The following is a 16,995-nucleotide window of genomic DNA, read 5'->3' on the forward strand; positions in this document are numbered from 1 at the left end:
TCTGTTTTTAAAGTGCTGAAAGAGTTTGGTATCTGATCAATGAATGGATTGCGAGGTAAATAGCCCAAGATGGAAAGATCTCCATTTGACAAAAGTACACATCCCACCTCTTCCACAAGGTTTCTTTGCATGGTTTAGGAGCCATCCCCAGAACACAAAATGTCTCATTTAGATGTGTATATAAAGTAAAATCTCCAAGTCTTATGGCATTTATATTTTTCTTTTAAAAATAATTTTCAATTTATAATTTTATGTTAAATACAATAGTAGAGAATTTCAAAACCAGATGAAAAAGAAACAAAGTAAAATTTGACTGCAATTTTACTATCACAGGTAAACTTTAAGATGCAACTTCAGGCATCCTCTCTCTCTCTCTCTCTTTCTCTCTCTCTCTCTCAACCTCTCTTTGAGTGTTTATATACACTCAATGATCTTTAAAACAGCCCATTTATTTACATTATACATCTCTCTCTACACTCCTTTTATTTATGAGCATGCAGATTGATAGTTACCGTAAAACCTATTTCATTAGAAACAATTTCAGTGACACAGATTGAAAATGGAAGTTTCATTACATGAAGTTGATCATTACAGGAAATGAATTATTTCTAGATAAATAGGACACAAATCATGAAGAACTATTGCTGACTCCACTGAATAAAATTTTTGATTTTCAAAGACTGTCCAACATTGGTGAGTTAAGAATAAAGTACAGCTTTTATAAATTAAAAAATAATAGATCTATTCTAGCTTCTGACCTGCTCTTTTCTAAATGTTAACTTATATTAAATAAAATAGTAACTACTTCTTTTATGTTTTATTGAAAGCTTATGTGTTTTTCTTGTTTTATATTCATGCTAAAAATACACTATTAAAAATATTAATGTCCTATTTTGTTCAGTTAGAAGGCCCTAATGGGATCAGAAATCATTAAGTTATAAAATACTTATCTCTACTCATATTTTCTTCTCATATATAAAACCTCCACAGTACAGTTAATATTTATTTATTTTTACTAAATTCATCAAGAATATTATTAAATGCTTCAAATCTGTTTGTAAATTTCCACTAAAGATATCACAAATTAACTGCAGTTTTTTGACAGCTAAATTATCACCCTTTTAAATCAGCTTTTTTTTTTCAATTTTGGAAATTGTTGGATTAGAGCCCATTGAAAAATGAGGGCTACATCAATTGAGATATTTTTTCTTTGGGGAGAGGAGAATCCAATGTATAATTATGCATCAGACTCTTCAAGAAATGACAGATATTGTGGCTTATGACAATATATCACCTTTTCAGGAAACATCTGAATTATTCTTTTAAATGTCTATTCATGGGACAATTTACTGACAAAATAATACCTAAATAAATACTTTTTAAAAATACAGGATTTTAAAACTTAAAGATATGCCCATTGCAGAAAATTAATGAAATTCTGAAAAAGAAAATTCACACTCAAAATGTACAATGCAGAGGGAATTCCTATTAATATTTTTGGGCATTTCCTTCTTGATTAAATTATTTCAATAAGCTTTGTGATCTGCTTTTTCTATTTTTAATTTAATTTATTGGGGTGACATTGGTTAATAAAATCACATAGGTTTCAGGGGTACAGTTCTGTAATACATTATCAGTATATTGCATTGTCTCCTTCCATCACCATTTATTCCCTTTTCCCCTGGTAGTCACTATACTGTTGTCTATTAGGGGTTTTTTGTTGTTGTTGTTTGGTTTTGCTTAATCCCTTCAGAAGAATTTCCCTGTTGTCTATTTTAGAAAAATTTATGTTTAGTGTTAGAAATTAGATATTTTCTCATGACCTAAGTGATTGTATTTCAATATTATAGACATTGAAAAATTATTGGGTACTTTATATTATGAATCTTATAAAAATTAACTTTCCCTTCCACATAAAATCCTGATTATGTGTTCTGCAGTGAATTAAATATTATTTGCAATTTACATTTTCACCTGACAAATGTGTCTTGCGGATATAGAATTGGCTAACAAATTGAAAGAATTTGAGCAGGTGAGAATGTGAAATACTTATGTACTCAGTTTTAATAATAACTATAAGGCAATTTCTTTTAACAGTTTTTAAAATTATCAATACTATAATGTAAAACTTACAGTTGAAGTCATCATGCGATAAAATGTCTAGAAATCTGGATTCTAGTTCTACCTCTCCAATTTCCTAACTATGAGACTGTGGCCAAATTAAAATTCTCTAGACCTAAGTATTATCCTCATTTGTGAAATAGGAGGTTAAAATTAGATTGGTGGTTTTCAAAAGTTATTTTTATTTTAGAAATTGGAAATACAGTTTCCCAAACAAAATTTTATATGGTCACAGAAAATGAAACATATAAAACGTATTTTGCTTGTAACAGCTGGTTCAGGGGCCTGAATTGCTGCCTTCTTGACTTGCATTTGGCCTCCTGACAGGAATCCCTTTAGCAATCCTATTGCCCCACTCCTTGATAATGCTAAGAAGAAAATTTGAAAATCATTGGATTTGATTAGTTCCAAACTCTTTCAAATACCACTGCATGCAAATCCATTAATCTATAAACTGTGTGGCTGTTTGGGAGAAAGATTTATGGCCCTCAGCAAGGACACGGTAGACCAGGCTGAACTCTCCTTTGTAGTTCTGTCATCAGGCCTTTTAGACAGTTGACAAAAAATTCACATGGATTGCATTCTGGGTAGAAACTCTAAGACCTGAAAATATTATTCTCTTCCTGTTAGAAAGGACAAATATTTGAAAAAATCAAAGTATTCACATAACTCTGTGGAGCTCCTTGGAAAAGGACTGCTCATTATCTACACTAATAAAAAAGAAACATGGTAATTAGCGTACGACCGCTACCCTTTTCATTGGCTAATCAGTGAGTATATGCAAATTAACTGTCAGCCAAGATGGCGGCCGGCAGCCAGGCAGCTGGAAGCGAACATGAGGCTTGCTTGCTGCAGTGAAGGAGGACTCCAACGTTCCCCGCCTGCGCTGCCGGCCTCTGAGCTGCAACTCTAAGAAACTTTGTAACAAATATAGAAGCTAAACAAAACCCCGGGATCTCCGAGCTGGAGTTATACATTGTTTCGATTATAGAACGCAAACAAACCAGATATGAAGCCTCAGAGCTAGAGCCAGAGTTAAAGCTGGCCCAGAATAAAATTAAAAAAAAGAGAAAAAAAAGGAGCAGTTGGGAGCTTCAGTCAACAACCGCCAGCCTGAAAGCAGCCCTCAGCCCCTCACCCAGACTGGCCAGGCACCCCAGTGGGGACCCCCACCCTGAAGGGTGTGTGACCAGCTGCAAACAGCCATCATCCCCTCATCCAGGCTGGCCAGGCACCCCAGTGGGGACCCCCACCCTGATCCAGGACACCCTTTAGGGCAAACCAGCCGGCCCCCAGGCCTCTATCCTATATAGTAAAAGGGTAATATGCCTCCCAGCACTGGGATCAGCAGAGCCTCGAGGCCTCCTGGCACTGGATCAGTGTGACAGTTGGCAGCACCCAAACCCCCTGATCGGCCCTGCTCTGTGACAGGGTGCGGCACCCCAACCCCTCCCCCCCCCGTCACAGGCCCTGCTGTGTGTGTGACAGGGTAGAGCCATAACCTCCCCATTGGCCCTGCCCTGAGTGTGACAGTGGTGGCGCCCCAACCCCCTGATCCGCCCTGCTCTGTGTGTGACAGGGGGCGGTGCCCTAACTCCCCTACCGGCCCTACTCTGACTGACAGGGGGGAGCTCCTCAACCCCCTGATCGGCCCTGCTCTGTGCATGACAGGGGGGAGCTCCCCAACCCCCTGATGGGCCCTGCTCTGTTTGTGACAGGGGGGAGCTCCCCAACCCCCTGATTGGCCCTGCTCTGTGCGTGACAGGGGGCGGCACCCCAACTCCCCAATTGGCCCTGCTCTGAGCCCGACCAGGGGCTGCACCTAGGGATTGGGCCTGCCCTCTGCCACCCGGGAGCAGGCCTAAGCCAGCAGGTCATTATCTCCCGAGGGGTCCCAGACTGCGAGAGGGCACAAGTAGGCCTGAGGGACCCCTCCCTTCTCCCCCGAGTGCACAAATTTTTGTGCACCGGGCCTCTAGTAAGTAATATAAAATCAAGTCCAACTACACAAGCTGTGTTTACAGGCTCCCCATGAACCCCTAGAGTGCCGGGGAGCACGATCGTGCTCCTCCTGTCTTTCGCCAAAAGTGCCGGGAGCGCTATCATAATTTTTTTTCCCCTAAACTGCTGTAAAATCAGCAAAAATGCCTTGGCAATTTAGCATAGTTCCTAGGATATTGGTTGGCACTCAAAGGGTTAATTAAACCTAGAGTGGAGTTCTTTCACCCTCACCCTGTTTCTTCTGATTTCTTGTTGAGTCCTGTACCTTTACCAGACAGTCTCTCAATACAAGTTTCCTCTTCTTTCTATTTAATTCTTGTTTTTATTTTCTTATTATTTTTCTTTCCTTTTCAGTTTATTTTTTCTCCTTTCTTTCATATTTTCTTCTCTTTTTCCTGTCTTGATATTTCCTTCCTTTCCTTCAATAGAAACAGCATGGTTGCTATTAAAGACTAATAATGATCATATTTGATTTTTAACAGCTGGAAAAGCTAAAAGAACAACTCATGGAGGCAAAAGTTGTGGAGATGTCCTATACTATATCTGGTCTAGCTTCTTCCCATCCGTATAAACAAGGTCAGTTTTCATTTCAAAGTTTAAAACTAACTTCTAAAAGATTACTTTTGCAATTATTTCCAAGAGAGAAGAAATTAAGCTGACATTTCTTAATCCTGATCAAGATCAAGGCTCATATTTTTTTTAAAAAGATTCCAATGAAAGTGTTCCCCTATGAATGCATCTGAGCTTTGTCATGTTAACAACAGTGGGTGGCAAGGTCATACATTCCAGGTTAAATCGGAAATAGACCCTTATTGTTTAAAATTGTGGCCTACTCTTGCTATTTTGGCTTAAACACTGAAACTAGGAAGATTACAAATAGAAATCATACAGTTTTAAGTCAATTCAGAATTTTAGAGCATTTCATATGAATAAGGACAACCCTCATTGCTTAATGCTTGGACCAAGGCTTGATTCATAACATTTAATTTTAGAAAGACTCATCTGTTGGACGCCTGTAACTTTTCATAACATTTCCTGGGAAATTCTTGTTTCTTGCTGAATTAGTTCTTTTATTTGAAAAAATGTATGTATGTTTCCTCTTTTCATGGGATGAAATAAGATTCCATAAGGCATATTTTATTTTTACTCATTCTTCTCTTCCCAGATTTCACTTCTGTAAAAACTTAGTTTTACAAGGAAAGAGGATGAACTAATATTATTTAAACATTTAGCACATACCAGACATTTTATATTTTAATATTTTAAAATGTGATGGCTAAGCATATAGGCTCTAGAGCTAGACTATCTGGGTTCAAATTTTAACAACTTTGAGATGTCCTACCTATGTGACCTTGAGCAATTATATACCTTCCTATGCTTCTTCTTCTTCTTCTTCTTCTTCTTCTTCTTCTTCTTCTTCTTCTTCTTCTTCTTTGCTCCAAATTCAAATGATAGTAATAATGTTCATGAGAGCACTGGGAGGATTTGATAAGTTAATATATAAAAGGCATTTAAACTAATATCTAACATACTAGTACAGTAAGTAGTATGTAAAAACCTTTTATCATTTTAATCATTATTACTATAACTATGATTTTATTCTCACCATAAACACCATAAGATAGCTATTATGAGGCTTATTTTATAGGTGGGAAAATTACATCCTAGAGGGTTAAATTATATGCTGAAAATAACCCAACTACTAAGTCACTTAGCTAATGCTTGAAGGAGAGTGGTAGAAGATGAACTGAAAGATGGAATGGAGGGAACCTTCAGGCTTTTTAAAATCTCTGCTTTAACTAGGTATCATAGGGAATTCACTGGAAAGTTTTGAGCAAGGGAATAATATGAAAGAAATTTTGATAGAATCATTATTGATGCTTTGTATATAATGTACTATAAAAGATGGGCAAAATGGATGTAGAAAAATCTTTAATGAGGCTACTTTAATAACCCAGATGATAAATGGTGGTAGTTTGGATTAGACTGGCAGTAGTGAATTGATATGTAGGAGTCAGATTCTGGATATGTTTTTGAACAAAAAGTCAACAAAATGCTCTTTAATATTACATAGAGTATTTTAAAAAGGCAGGTTTCAAAAGTGACTCCAAAGTGTTTTTTCTGAGCAACTAGAAAAAAAAGGGCAGTTTCTAGTTACTGAGCCATGTATCGCTGGAGGAAGAGACCGTTTGGTGCTACGGAGGGTCAGAATAGAGATTTATTGGACCTTTCCATAGTCAGTTTAGCCAATATCAGAGGCCTAATATAATAAAGTCTAAACATGAAGTCCAATGCGTGTAATACAACCCTCTTCTATTTTGTCTATATCATCTGGAATGTTGCTATATCTTGCTTGCTCCAATATTGCCAGGACAGAGGAGAGGGAGAGAAGACTCATCCCAATTTTCAACTGCCTCAGTTCACAAATGATAGGCATTACTTTTACTGAAGTCCATTGACCAGAATTAGTCACTTGGGCTGCCACCAAAATATTGGCAAGACAGGCTGGGTGTCTAAATGTTAGGACGTATATATGATACTTGGGAGCACTTCCTTAACCATAGTCAATCCTTTAATCTCCTTTTAAACGTATAGACTCTACTTAACCCATTCTCATTAGAGACAACCCTAAATCCCTTTCTCTGACTTCACCCAGTACAGAACAAGCTCTTTAAGAGATACTGACTAGTCTTTATCAGATACAGTGTGACTCCTCTTCATTCACACACGTGTTAAGGACAAGTTATTCACCCTCCACAAATCCAATAATTGGCAGTGGATCAGGGACAGGATAACCACAATCAATAATCCCATTCATAACTGAAAAGAACCAGAGACACACAACATCTAGAATGCTGACCTTCAGCAGTTCTGAAATCTCACTGAGCAGATATTGTAAAGATCCCCTATCCTACGATGAAAAGAGGTTTCTTGATTAGGGTTGCTAATGTCTAGGAAGAGTCCTTGGCCCATTGTATTGTTTCTGTTGGCTCCACCCTTTCTGAGGGTTTTGCTTTTTCATCACTATTCCCAGACACATTTTATGAACTATATGGGTAATAGTTCCTTCCTGAGGATTGTATGGTTTTCTCAGGTTGCATCCTATTCTTTCTTGCAAAGTTGAAGGTTAGGTTTATTTTGTCTTAAAGTGTCATAGACATTTTTCATTTAGAGTTTCTTTGGCAATGTTGTAATTTTAAAAATTTAGAAAGCTTCCCAACTATTTGCTATCCTCCAAGATTAAAAAACACACAATTTTAATTATTTTGCATCCTCACCCCCAACTTAGAAGCAGTTGCCTTGATACTACCTGGAAAATACCTTAAAGACTACAAAGTCTGATTTTTGCCCTGTGTTCTTTATTCCTACTGATACTTACTAAGCCTCTGTCACTTAGTCATTTTAAATTTCATTTTATAGTGTTTGGGATATAGAAACAGTTAGCTCTTTCAACAGTTCAAGACCTTCTATTTCTGAACTCTATTCCCTTTTTATTTGTTTGCTAAGATACCATTTCCTTCCTACACTCATTAATTTCTTGCAATGCTTTGCTACATGTACCCAACATCAACCTAAAAATACTGCCAATATTCTATTTTCCAACCTTTTCTTCCATGTGTTTAAGAGAAACACAATCTGCATCTGAACTGTAACAGATGTCAGTTGTACCACATATTTTGCTACTTTGTAAAATGTCTCTTCATTTTTCCAGCCAATCATATCCTTTTCTTTGTCTGCCATTAACCAGTTGCTGAGACTGTGCCACAATTTAGGTTCTTCTTAGAGCAGCACCTTACTTCAAGCTATCAAATTGTATTTTGGCATAAATGAGGCAAAGTACATTAATAAAATAACTTTAAAATCTTAGTAATGTTACTTGCTTTAAGATTTATTTTGTGTTTACATGAAGCCTTATTTATGTTAGCCATTTTCCTTCTCTTTGTGCCTACACCACGTGCCCCTGGAGCAGAATAAGAGAAATGGAGACAAGCTCACTTTTAAATGCCAGAATGAGGCACATGATCTTCACCTAACTTAACGGGGTTGGGGAAATACCTGGGACATGTAGAGAGGCACAAAGTTTAGTTGGAGCATCCTATCCCTACCACAGACATTTTGGGCTTATTATGAAATCTCTCTATATAAACCCCTAATATGCAAATAGACCGAACAGCCGAACAACTGAACAACCGAACAACCAGTCACTATGACATGCGCTAACCACCAGGGGTTGCACACAGAACATGGTGGGTGTTGGTAGCAGGCGGCAGAGCGCAGAGCATGGTGGGCATCAGACACGGCCGGAAGTTAGAGCAGGTGAGCAGGGGTGCCAGACCAAGGCGGGGGTGCCGGTCGCTGTCACTGGGGCAAGCCTCTGGTGGTTACTGAAAATTCTTTGCTCCCATGTGCCGTGGTCCCGCCCAGCGCTCACACCTGCTGCTGGTGCTGGCTCTGCTTGCACCCGCTGCCGGTGCCTGAGCCGCTGGTCTTTTGGTGCTGTCAGCTGGTGTGAGAGGTGGCTGCCAGCCCTGATTGCCCCTCAGGGCTTCTCCACCTGCCCCTGCTCCTGAGGAGCGATCAGGGCTGGCAGCCACCACTCACACCCACTGCCGGTGCTGGCACTGGCCCCGCTCACACCCGCAGCCAGCACCAGAGCTGCACTTGCACCTGCTGCTGGCACCCGGCGTCGGTCCTGATTGCTCGGCGCTGTCAGTGGATATGAGTGGTGGCTGCTGGCCCTGATTGCCCCTCAGGGCTTCTCCACCTCCCCCTGCTCCTGAGGGGCAATCGGGGCAGCAGCTGCCGCTTGCACCTGCTGATGAAGCTGGCCCTGCTTGCACCCGCTGCTGGCACCGGCCCCAATCCCGTTGTGCCATCAGTGGGTGTGAGTGGATCCGGCGCTGTCAGCACATGGGAGTAGCAGCAGTGGGAGTGGGGCTGCTGGCAGACAGGGGACTGGGAACCTCAGAGGGAGAAGCTGGGTGGTGGTGCGGAGAGTGGGCCGAGACTGGCGCCTGTGCCCACCTCAGCCTTGTGGCCCACAGTTCCTTTCAAGGTGCATGAATTTGTGCACTGGGCTCCTAGTGTGTAATAAAATCTTCCCCAAAGTGAATTGAATAGACTTTTAAATATATAAGTTTGGCATTTAGGGAAGCAGCCCAGATTGGAAATATAAATTTGGCAGTTATCAGCATATCAATATGATGAGACCACTTAGGGAATGACTCTAGATATAAAAAGAAAGATAACTAAAGCTGAGTCTCAGTTCACTTCACGTTTAAAGATTGGGCAGATAAGAATCAGCAAAGAAGACTGAGTAGGAACAGCTACCAAGAAAGGAGGAGACAAAGAGAGATGCCCCAGAAGTCAAATTTAAAAAAAAAAGCCTGTTTCTAGGAAGAAATCGTTCAACTATATCTGAAGCTATGATAGATCCAGTGAGAGGAGATCTGAGACTTTTCATCTGAACATCAATGAAAAGGTTATTAATGGCTTTGAAAAGAATCGTTTGATGAACTTTTAGTTAAAGAGATATGGTAAAACAATAGGAACTACTGATAATAGACAGCTATTTTGAGGAATTTTGTTCTAAAGGCTAAAAAAAGGGATATTAAGGGATATTAAGATATAAAAAAAGAGGAGTTTGAGGCGGGGGAAAGAAAGCATTTTGTTTGTCTTTAAGCAAGGAGATATTAAAACATATATGTATGTAGTAGGAACAAAATAAATATTTGTGGTGATAAACATGAGCGATATGCCGATTAGGTCACTGAAACAGTCCACATTATATTTGAAGTGTGCTTCTACTGGCACAACTGGAAACTACCATAAATAACAATGTGTGAGGATTAAATGGACCCAGAAATCAAGCTTAAGGCAATAGTAACTTACACTTACTGTGAGATATTGTAATTTGCTTTAATTATTTAATATATAGTTGATAAACACTTGTTAAATTCTTTCATTCATTAAAAACATACCTAACACCTAGTATTATGCTAAAAATAGTATAATGAGTGACCAGACAGACATGTTATGACACTGGAATGACACTAGGCTTTCCTTCACATAAATGTAAATGATAGATAAGCATCGAGGAGCTGGCTCTAATGGTGATATCATTAAGGACAGCTCCCTTCAACCAGGTTTGAAAATTCTCCCAAACTGTATTCCATTGCATACTTAATTGAACTGCTCATGTCACTTAAGTCTTGGATATGATGAGCAGATCTACATTTTTCTGCCAGACGGAACTGTTCAAAGATATCCAAAGGGATGGAAAGCACACTATCAAAAGAAGATTGTATTAAAGAGGCCAAGCTCTTCAGTTTAATGCTGAAAAATAAACTTCTCCTTTCATAGAATTCCAACATGGTTTTGTTTAAAGAAACAAAATGGGTTGAGTGCCTCTTGTAGAAATGAAAATTGACTCTGAGTGCTGCCATAACACTGTGGGTATCATGGTTATGAACACAAGGGTGACAATCTGCAGAGGGAGTTTGGGAGGGAACTGGTAGATATTTATCATTTATTTCAGTGTCTTAACTGTCCTATGAGGTGTGTTGTTTTTTTTCAATTGTTTCATTGTGCATCCCATTAACTAATAGTGAATCCAAGACCCAACTCCCTGAGGTCTTAACTTCACAAACTTTTTAAATTGAAGCTACTGTATGTCAGGCAATTGATTGGAATGAGCCCACAGAAGATTTAATGTGATTTATTAATATATTTGAAGATTAAAATATTGGTTGAATTGGTTTGATTTTTCTGAAACATCATTTTATGACCAGAATGCGAAGACTCCTTGTGAAAAATTACTTAAATATCACCCTGGCTGGTGTGGCTCAGTTGGTTGGAATATCGTCCTGTGCACCAAAAGACTGCAGGCCCAAGTCCCAGCCAGGGCACATACCCAGGTTTTAGGTTCTATCCTTGTTTGGGGCATGTGCTTGAGGCTTGAGGCAACCAATTGATATTTCTCTCTGACAACAATGTTTCTCTCTCTCAAAAATCAATTTTAAAAAATGCAACATTTAAAAAAATTACTTAAAATAATTTGGTGGTTTGCAAACAGAACTTTAAACTGTATTCCTTCTTCTTTCCCTAATAAATAGGAAAACATATATTACTGCTTATTTATGTGACTTCCTTCTGGGATTTCAGTTACTTCCAACTATAAAATAGAGGGGTACATCTAATAGGACAGCCTACTATATTCTCTGAACTGTATTATGTGCATTATAATACATATTACATTATCCTACATAATAAAAGGCTAATATACAAATAGACCAAATGGTGGAACAACCAAACAGCCGAACAACTGGTTGCTATGATGTGCACTGACCACCAGGGGGCGTGTGCAGAACATGGTAGGCATTGGTTGTGGCGGGATGGTGGAGCAGGTGAACGGGGGTGCCAGACCAAGGCAGGGCTCCAGTCGCTGTCATTGGGGTGAGCCTCTGATGGTTACTGAAAATTCTTTTCTTCCTTGCGCCACGGTCCCACATGGTGCTCTCACCTGCTGCCAGCACTGGCCCTGTTTGCACCCACAGCTGGAGCCACTGCTTGCATCCACTGCCGGTGCCCAGCACCGGTCTCAATTACTCAGTGCCATCAAGGGTGTGAGTGGTGGCTGCAGGCCCTGATCATTCCTGAAGGTTTCTCCACCTCCCCCTGCTCCTGAGGGGTGATCAGGGCAGCAGCCACCACTCATACCCGCTAAAGGTGCTGGCCCCACTTGTACCCACTGCTGGTGCTGGCCCCAGTCGCTCTGCACCCTCAGCGGGTGTGAGTGACGCCATCAGCACATGGGAGTGGTGGCAGCGGGAGCAGGGGCCGCAGCGGGAGGGGCCAAGAGGAGGTGCGGAGGACGGGCCGAGACCTACCCCTGTGCCCACTGCAGCCTCGCGGCCCACAGTTCCTTTCAAGGTGCATGAATTTGTGCACTGGGCCCTAGTATATAATAGTGCTGTCCAATAGAACTATATGTGATGATGAGACCATTCTCTAATTTGCACTGCATGTTCTGGCAGTCACTAGCTACAAATCACTATTGAGCTCTTGAAATGTGGCATATGATGGAGAAGTTGAATTTCCAAATTTTATTTAATTCTAATTAGTTGAAAGATCTACATGAGGCTAATAAGTACCAGATTGAATATCCCGTATATAATGCTTTCTCATACTCAAGCACACATAAAATTATTTTATTAAAATCTAATGTTTTACCAAATATCCTCCTAATAAGTAATTTGTTGTTTTATTTTAAGCTAGCTTTTGGAAATACTGTATCTAAAGTTTTTTCTCTGGATGCAAAAACATTAACACTAGAACAAGACATATCTCCTCACTCTATAGCTTAAAGACTGTAGTTATTTCAAGCATAAAGGAACTATGGCATTTATTTTGTGTACTATATCCTTAAGATTTATGTTGTGAACAATGATAAATTCGTTGCACTTTGAATGGCATGGGATTATCAAAATGGCTTTGTAGAGCTAAAATTGAGAGTGCTGTATCTATTGTATGTTTTCCATAAATTCATAGTCCACATATAGTTTTGTCCGCTGATGACTATACTATTAAACTATTAATTAAAATATTTTAAAAAGCATCTTGGGAAATGAAAATAAGTTATATTATCTCAATTTATGTGAAAAATATGCATTAGTGTCCTTTCTTCTTTTCATGATTGTGCTATTATCTCTTTCCTGTGAATTGGGACAGTTATCACTACAACTAAATGAATACATTACTAAGGAGCAGAAATGTATTGTTTATTGGACTCTGAAGAAAGTAGTATTAGATGTCTCAGAGATAGATATGAAGAAAACTTTCTTACAGAACAATGCACTTTTCGGTTTCTTAATTCTCATCTTTGCCTCCTTCACATTATCAGAAACTACTTGGGACTCTCAGCATGTCTAAAAGAGACTAGACTCAGTGTGCTAATAAACAACAAACAAAAACTCATTGGCTTTTCTTTGATTTCCCCTCACCCCCACATTTATACATTAATTTCTCTTGCTTATTTCATCAATGCAAGACTGGGAATTCAACTTTAATTTTGTCTTCCACTCATGCTGGCAGAGAAACTTTATAATTAAAGTTACTTTATAATTAAAGAGTATTAATGACTATAATAGCCTACACATATTCCCTTACTTCATAATATCGAGGAAATGCAGTTTATCTATATAATATTAATTATTTGGTGCTTACAGATAAAACAAAAGACAAAATGAACAGTTGTTTAAAGTAAAAAAAGAAAAAAAATGCATAAAACAGACCAAGTTCAGTAAAATGCTTGTAGTGCCATGCATACACTTGTTAGGAGCCACTCTAATTTACATAAGGATTACTTGCTCAATAATGCCTGAAATGTTCCCATTTATTTACACCAGTTGTGAACACAAATATATGATCATAAAGAAAGACAAGAATATCTTGTTTTCATCATCTCATGTTTATTAACTTTGGAGCAGTTGAACAATATTTAAGCATTTTGAACCCTTTGGGGTAATGTCATTCAAAAAGCATTTGACACTTCTTCCGTTTAGAAGATTCCATTAGGCTGTCATTTAGTAATTGGTTTTAAGACATTTAATTCCCTAAAGCTATCTGGAGATTAAAGGTCGAATTTGCTAAACTTTTTATAGTGTCAGTAAATTTTAAGACAATGTAGCCAGGAATCAATATCCTGTCATTAAAAAATTGATCATGCAATTGATGCGAGAACTCAGAAATCTATATTCACAATTTGCTTTATGAAGCTTCACACAGGAACAAAGAGAAAAAAAGGTAATGTATTTTTGAACCTGAATGAAAAGTCTTTTCTAGTGACTTTTCTGTGAAATATAACTGGATTTAGTAATATACAATACATTGGACAAATAAATGAGATGACTCGTCATATGCCTAACAGAAATTTTGTCTTAATTTTATGCTATGTTAAAAGAATGTCCTATTTTAAACTAGTATGCTGCTGATTTATTTTCTGCTCTGTATAAAGTAGTGGTAAAAATTAAAATATGAAATAATATAGTTGCAAGTGGAGAAAACATTTTTTTCTTCATGGGAGTCTTGTGCATATATTATATTATGAGACAAGTGCATTACATATTAGAATAGAGTATAAATCAATATATTGCGACCTCTTACTTTAATTAAGTTGGATGCCATAAGCATAATTTTGAATTAAAAAAATGAAAGAGATAGAAAATCAATGGATTTAATTCAACTTAAATCTTCACCATGAAAAATATTTAGGTTAAATTAGGTTTGATTACCTTTTGTCAAAGCATGAAGCAGTAGCACCCAGGTGGATTACAAGCTTACAAATACGCAAATGGGAAAAAAAAAAGAAAAGAAAATGCTTCCAAAGAACAGGAAACATTTTACAATTCATCAGAAGGTTAGGGGAAAGTGGGCAAGAGAAATTGTAACTTCTTCTTAAATAATCCTTTCAAATAGCGATTCCTGCAGAATATCTGCCCGTGTAGCACTGCTAACTCTCTCATGCAATTTTATGAAAAACAGAATTGGTGAGCTTTCTCAAAATGCATCTTTCTTTGCTACAGCCTCTCTATCACAATTAAAAGAATAATTCATTCACTGTTTTTCTTAAATTTTAAATTTGAATTTTAGCAGTTGGAAAATTTTCTCTAAATCTAAGGAGTTATATACAAAACCATTCCGTATTCTAAGTACATATGTTCGTTTCTATGTTTCTCTGAGCTTATTTTAGTCTTCAGATTGTACATTTATTCCTTTTTAGTTAAAGAATTAACAACTACCCATTTCTCTCTTCTTCTTTCCATATAAATATATCTTTTCATAGCATTCTTCATTTTATGCTAAAGTAAAACTTTGCTGTCCAGGCCAATTTTTTTTTTTTTTAATTAGGTCTGTTTGGCACTGATTACCGGGGTTTAAGGAAGTGTTTTCAGAGAATTTATAAACTTCTCCTAATAAGCTAAGTCTCTGGACCACAAATAAGTTATATTTGTGTTTTGAAAGCATATCCAATGCACAAACTTTAAATTACAGTAACATCACAGTTATTGCTGAGAATCAAACTTTCCAGACTATCAAACTTTATGCTTTGATAGGTCAATTAAAATAATTTGGATCATTTTAAAGAAATCACTTTCCAATACTTATACTATTTAATGCCTTATTAAACACAGTATATGAAACAGATTAAACAGTTTCTTAGGTGAGTCAGTAACATAAAAAAGATGGATTATTGTACTAATGTTAAAATTTACTGTGCTAAAATTATGTGTATTTAAACCGGCCGCAGACTATACTAATGGTCTACTACTTGATAGTCTTTGACTTCCCCACACTTTCATCTGTTACTTCTGTGAGTAGTTCTCATAATCAGCCACTGCTGCTCTTAATTATCAGTTGTAATTGAGAGAAAAGGAAAGTTATTAGGGGACACAGGATATCCAAGCTTGACAGATGAGTAGTATCCTTCACTTCCTAACTACAAGTCAATATGCTCTGACCTGTGGGTATTTTCTCAGTTCTCTGGGAGACTAAAATTTATGGGCTTAATTATTGCTATTTTTTTTGTTTGCTCAGAGAATTTCTTTTGCTTATTTCTAGAACTAGGGCTAAGTATTATTTGATTGAAAATGACTGAAATTTGAATATAATATGAGAAGGCAAATTTCATAATTATTACCCAAGAAGTTCATAGACAAAGGATAAGAAAAAGTAAAAGCATGAAAGAGAAAACGCACAGCATTGTCTTTTTTTTTTGTTCCCCAATATTGACAGATTGCACCTAAATTTTACAGAAACAAATTAGTCTTCAGTTATTCTTCAACTGCATAAATGTAAAAGGTAAGTGCATATAGAAAGCATTTCACTACGTCGTGTTGTTTGACTATTTCTTAGAAAAATAAAGTTTGTGGCCAAGTAACTATTCCCGAACAACTAAAATGTAAATTAAAAAATACCCATGCATTGAAATGATCTGCATAATTTACTTAAAACTGTAACAACACTGGGATGTGATGGACCTAAGTTCAAGCTTTGGAAAGAATTTGCAGAAGGTCAGTTCCTTCAAAGTTTAATCATTAAGGAGTGTGAAGAACATTTGAAGCATCTTCCGTGTTTCTGTGACATTTCACCCAAGGAAGTCACATCTGCAAAAATGAAAGTTGAAATGGTTAAAGCTAAGAACTCTGAAGATAAGGGGAAATCCACCAACTGCAGTTGAGAAGAGCCAAAACTCTAATTACTTGGTGTTTCATTATTTATTTATGTGGTATATATTCATTGCAAGAACAACATGAAAAATGGTAATTTCTGATTAAATGCATTACAAAGAGCATTTTTAATGTATAAATGAGGTACTTGCGCTCAAGCCATACTTTCTTTGTTTGGGTACCTGCTATAATCTATTTCTTTTAAGATTTCAATCTTGGTTCAAAGGATATTGCTGTGATAAACAAAAGAAAGATAAGAAAAATCTGACTACTACCTTCTGTTTATTGTTATGATAACACATTGATATTTGTTGTACATTTTGCTCTATTTAAAGAACCAACCATATAATGGCATTTAAACATGATAGTTCTGTTAGTTGAGATGTTAACTTGAATGATAGCATGTTAATATTGTTCTAAAATGAAAATTTCCAGTATAATACAGCAACATTTGCCTCACATTATTTCAAGTCTTAAAGCATGTGATGGCACAGGGGAGCACAACTAATGGTCATATTTCTACCAGATTTCATCCAGTAGGAGTCCTGATTTCCATGGCAGAGACTTAGAACTTGCTACTTGCATCTACAGAATTTATGAAACCTAGACAAAATACTTCTCTGAATTTGAGCTGCTTAGAGCTGAG

General features: G+C 37.5%; 2 protein-coding genes across 2 annotated transcripts in view; one reads left to right on the plus strand and one right to left on the minus strand.

Annotated features, from left to right (window-relative positions):
- The first annotated feature begins 575 nt into the window (after positions 1 to 575).
- Positions 576 to 8,343, plus strand: UTS2B (urotensin 2B). The gene is given in 4 exon segments (XM_070403775.1): positions 576 to 693; positions 2,001 to 2,032; positions 4,605 to 4,698; positions 8,288 to 8,343. Coding segments are annotated over 4 exon segments (300 nt in total).
- Positions 8,344 to 13,585: 5,242 nt separating this feature from the next.
- Positions 13,586 to 16,995, minus strand: part of OSTN (osteocrin) — a 42,420-nt gene continuing 39,010 nt past the window's right edge. The window contains exon 5 of the mRNA XM_070403597.1: positions 13,586 to 16,286. The gene's annotated coding sequence lies outside the window, so the exon portion shown is untranslated. The remainder of the gene's footprint in view (positions 16,287 to 16,995) is intronic.

The sequence above is a fragment of the Myotis yumanensis genome, unplaced genomic scaffold (genome assembly GCF_028538775.1).
Source record: "Myotis yumanensis isolate MYYU_CA2020_CCGP unplaced genomic scaffold, mMyoYum1.0.hap1 SCAF_2, whole genome shotgun sequence".
Classification (NCBI taxonomy): domain Eukaryota; kingdom Metazoa; phylum Chordata; class Mammalia; order Chiroptera; family Vespertilionidae; genus Myotis; species Myotis yumanensis.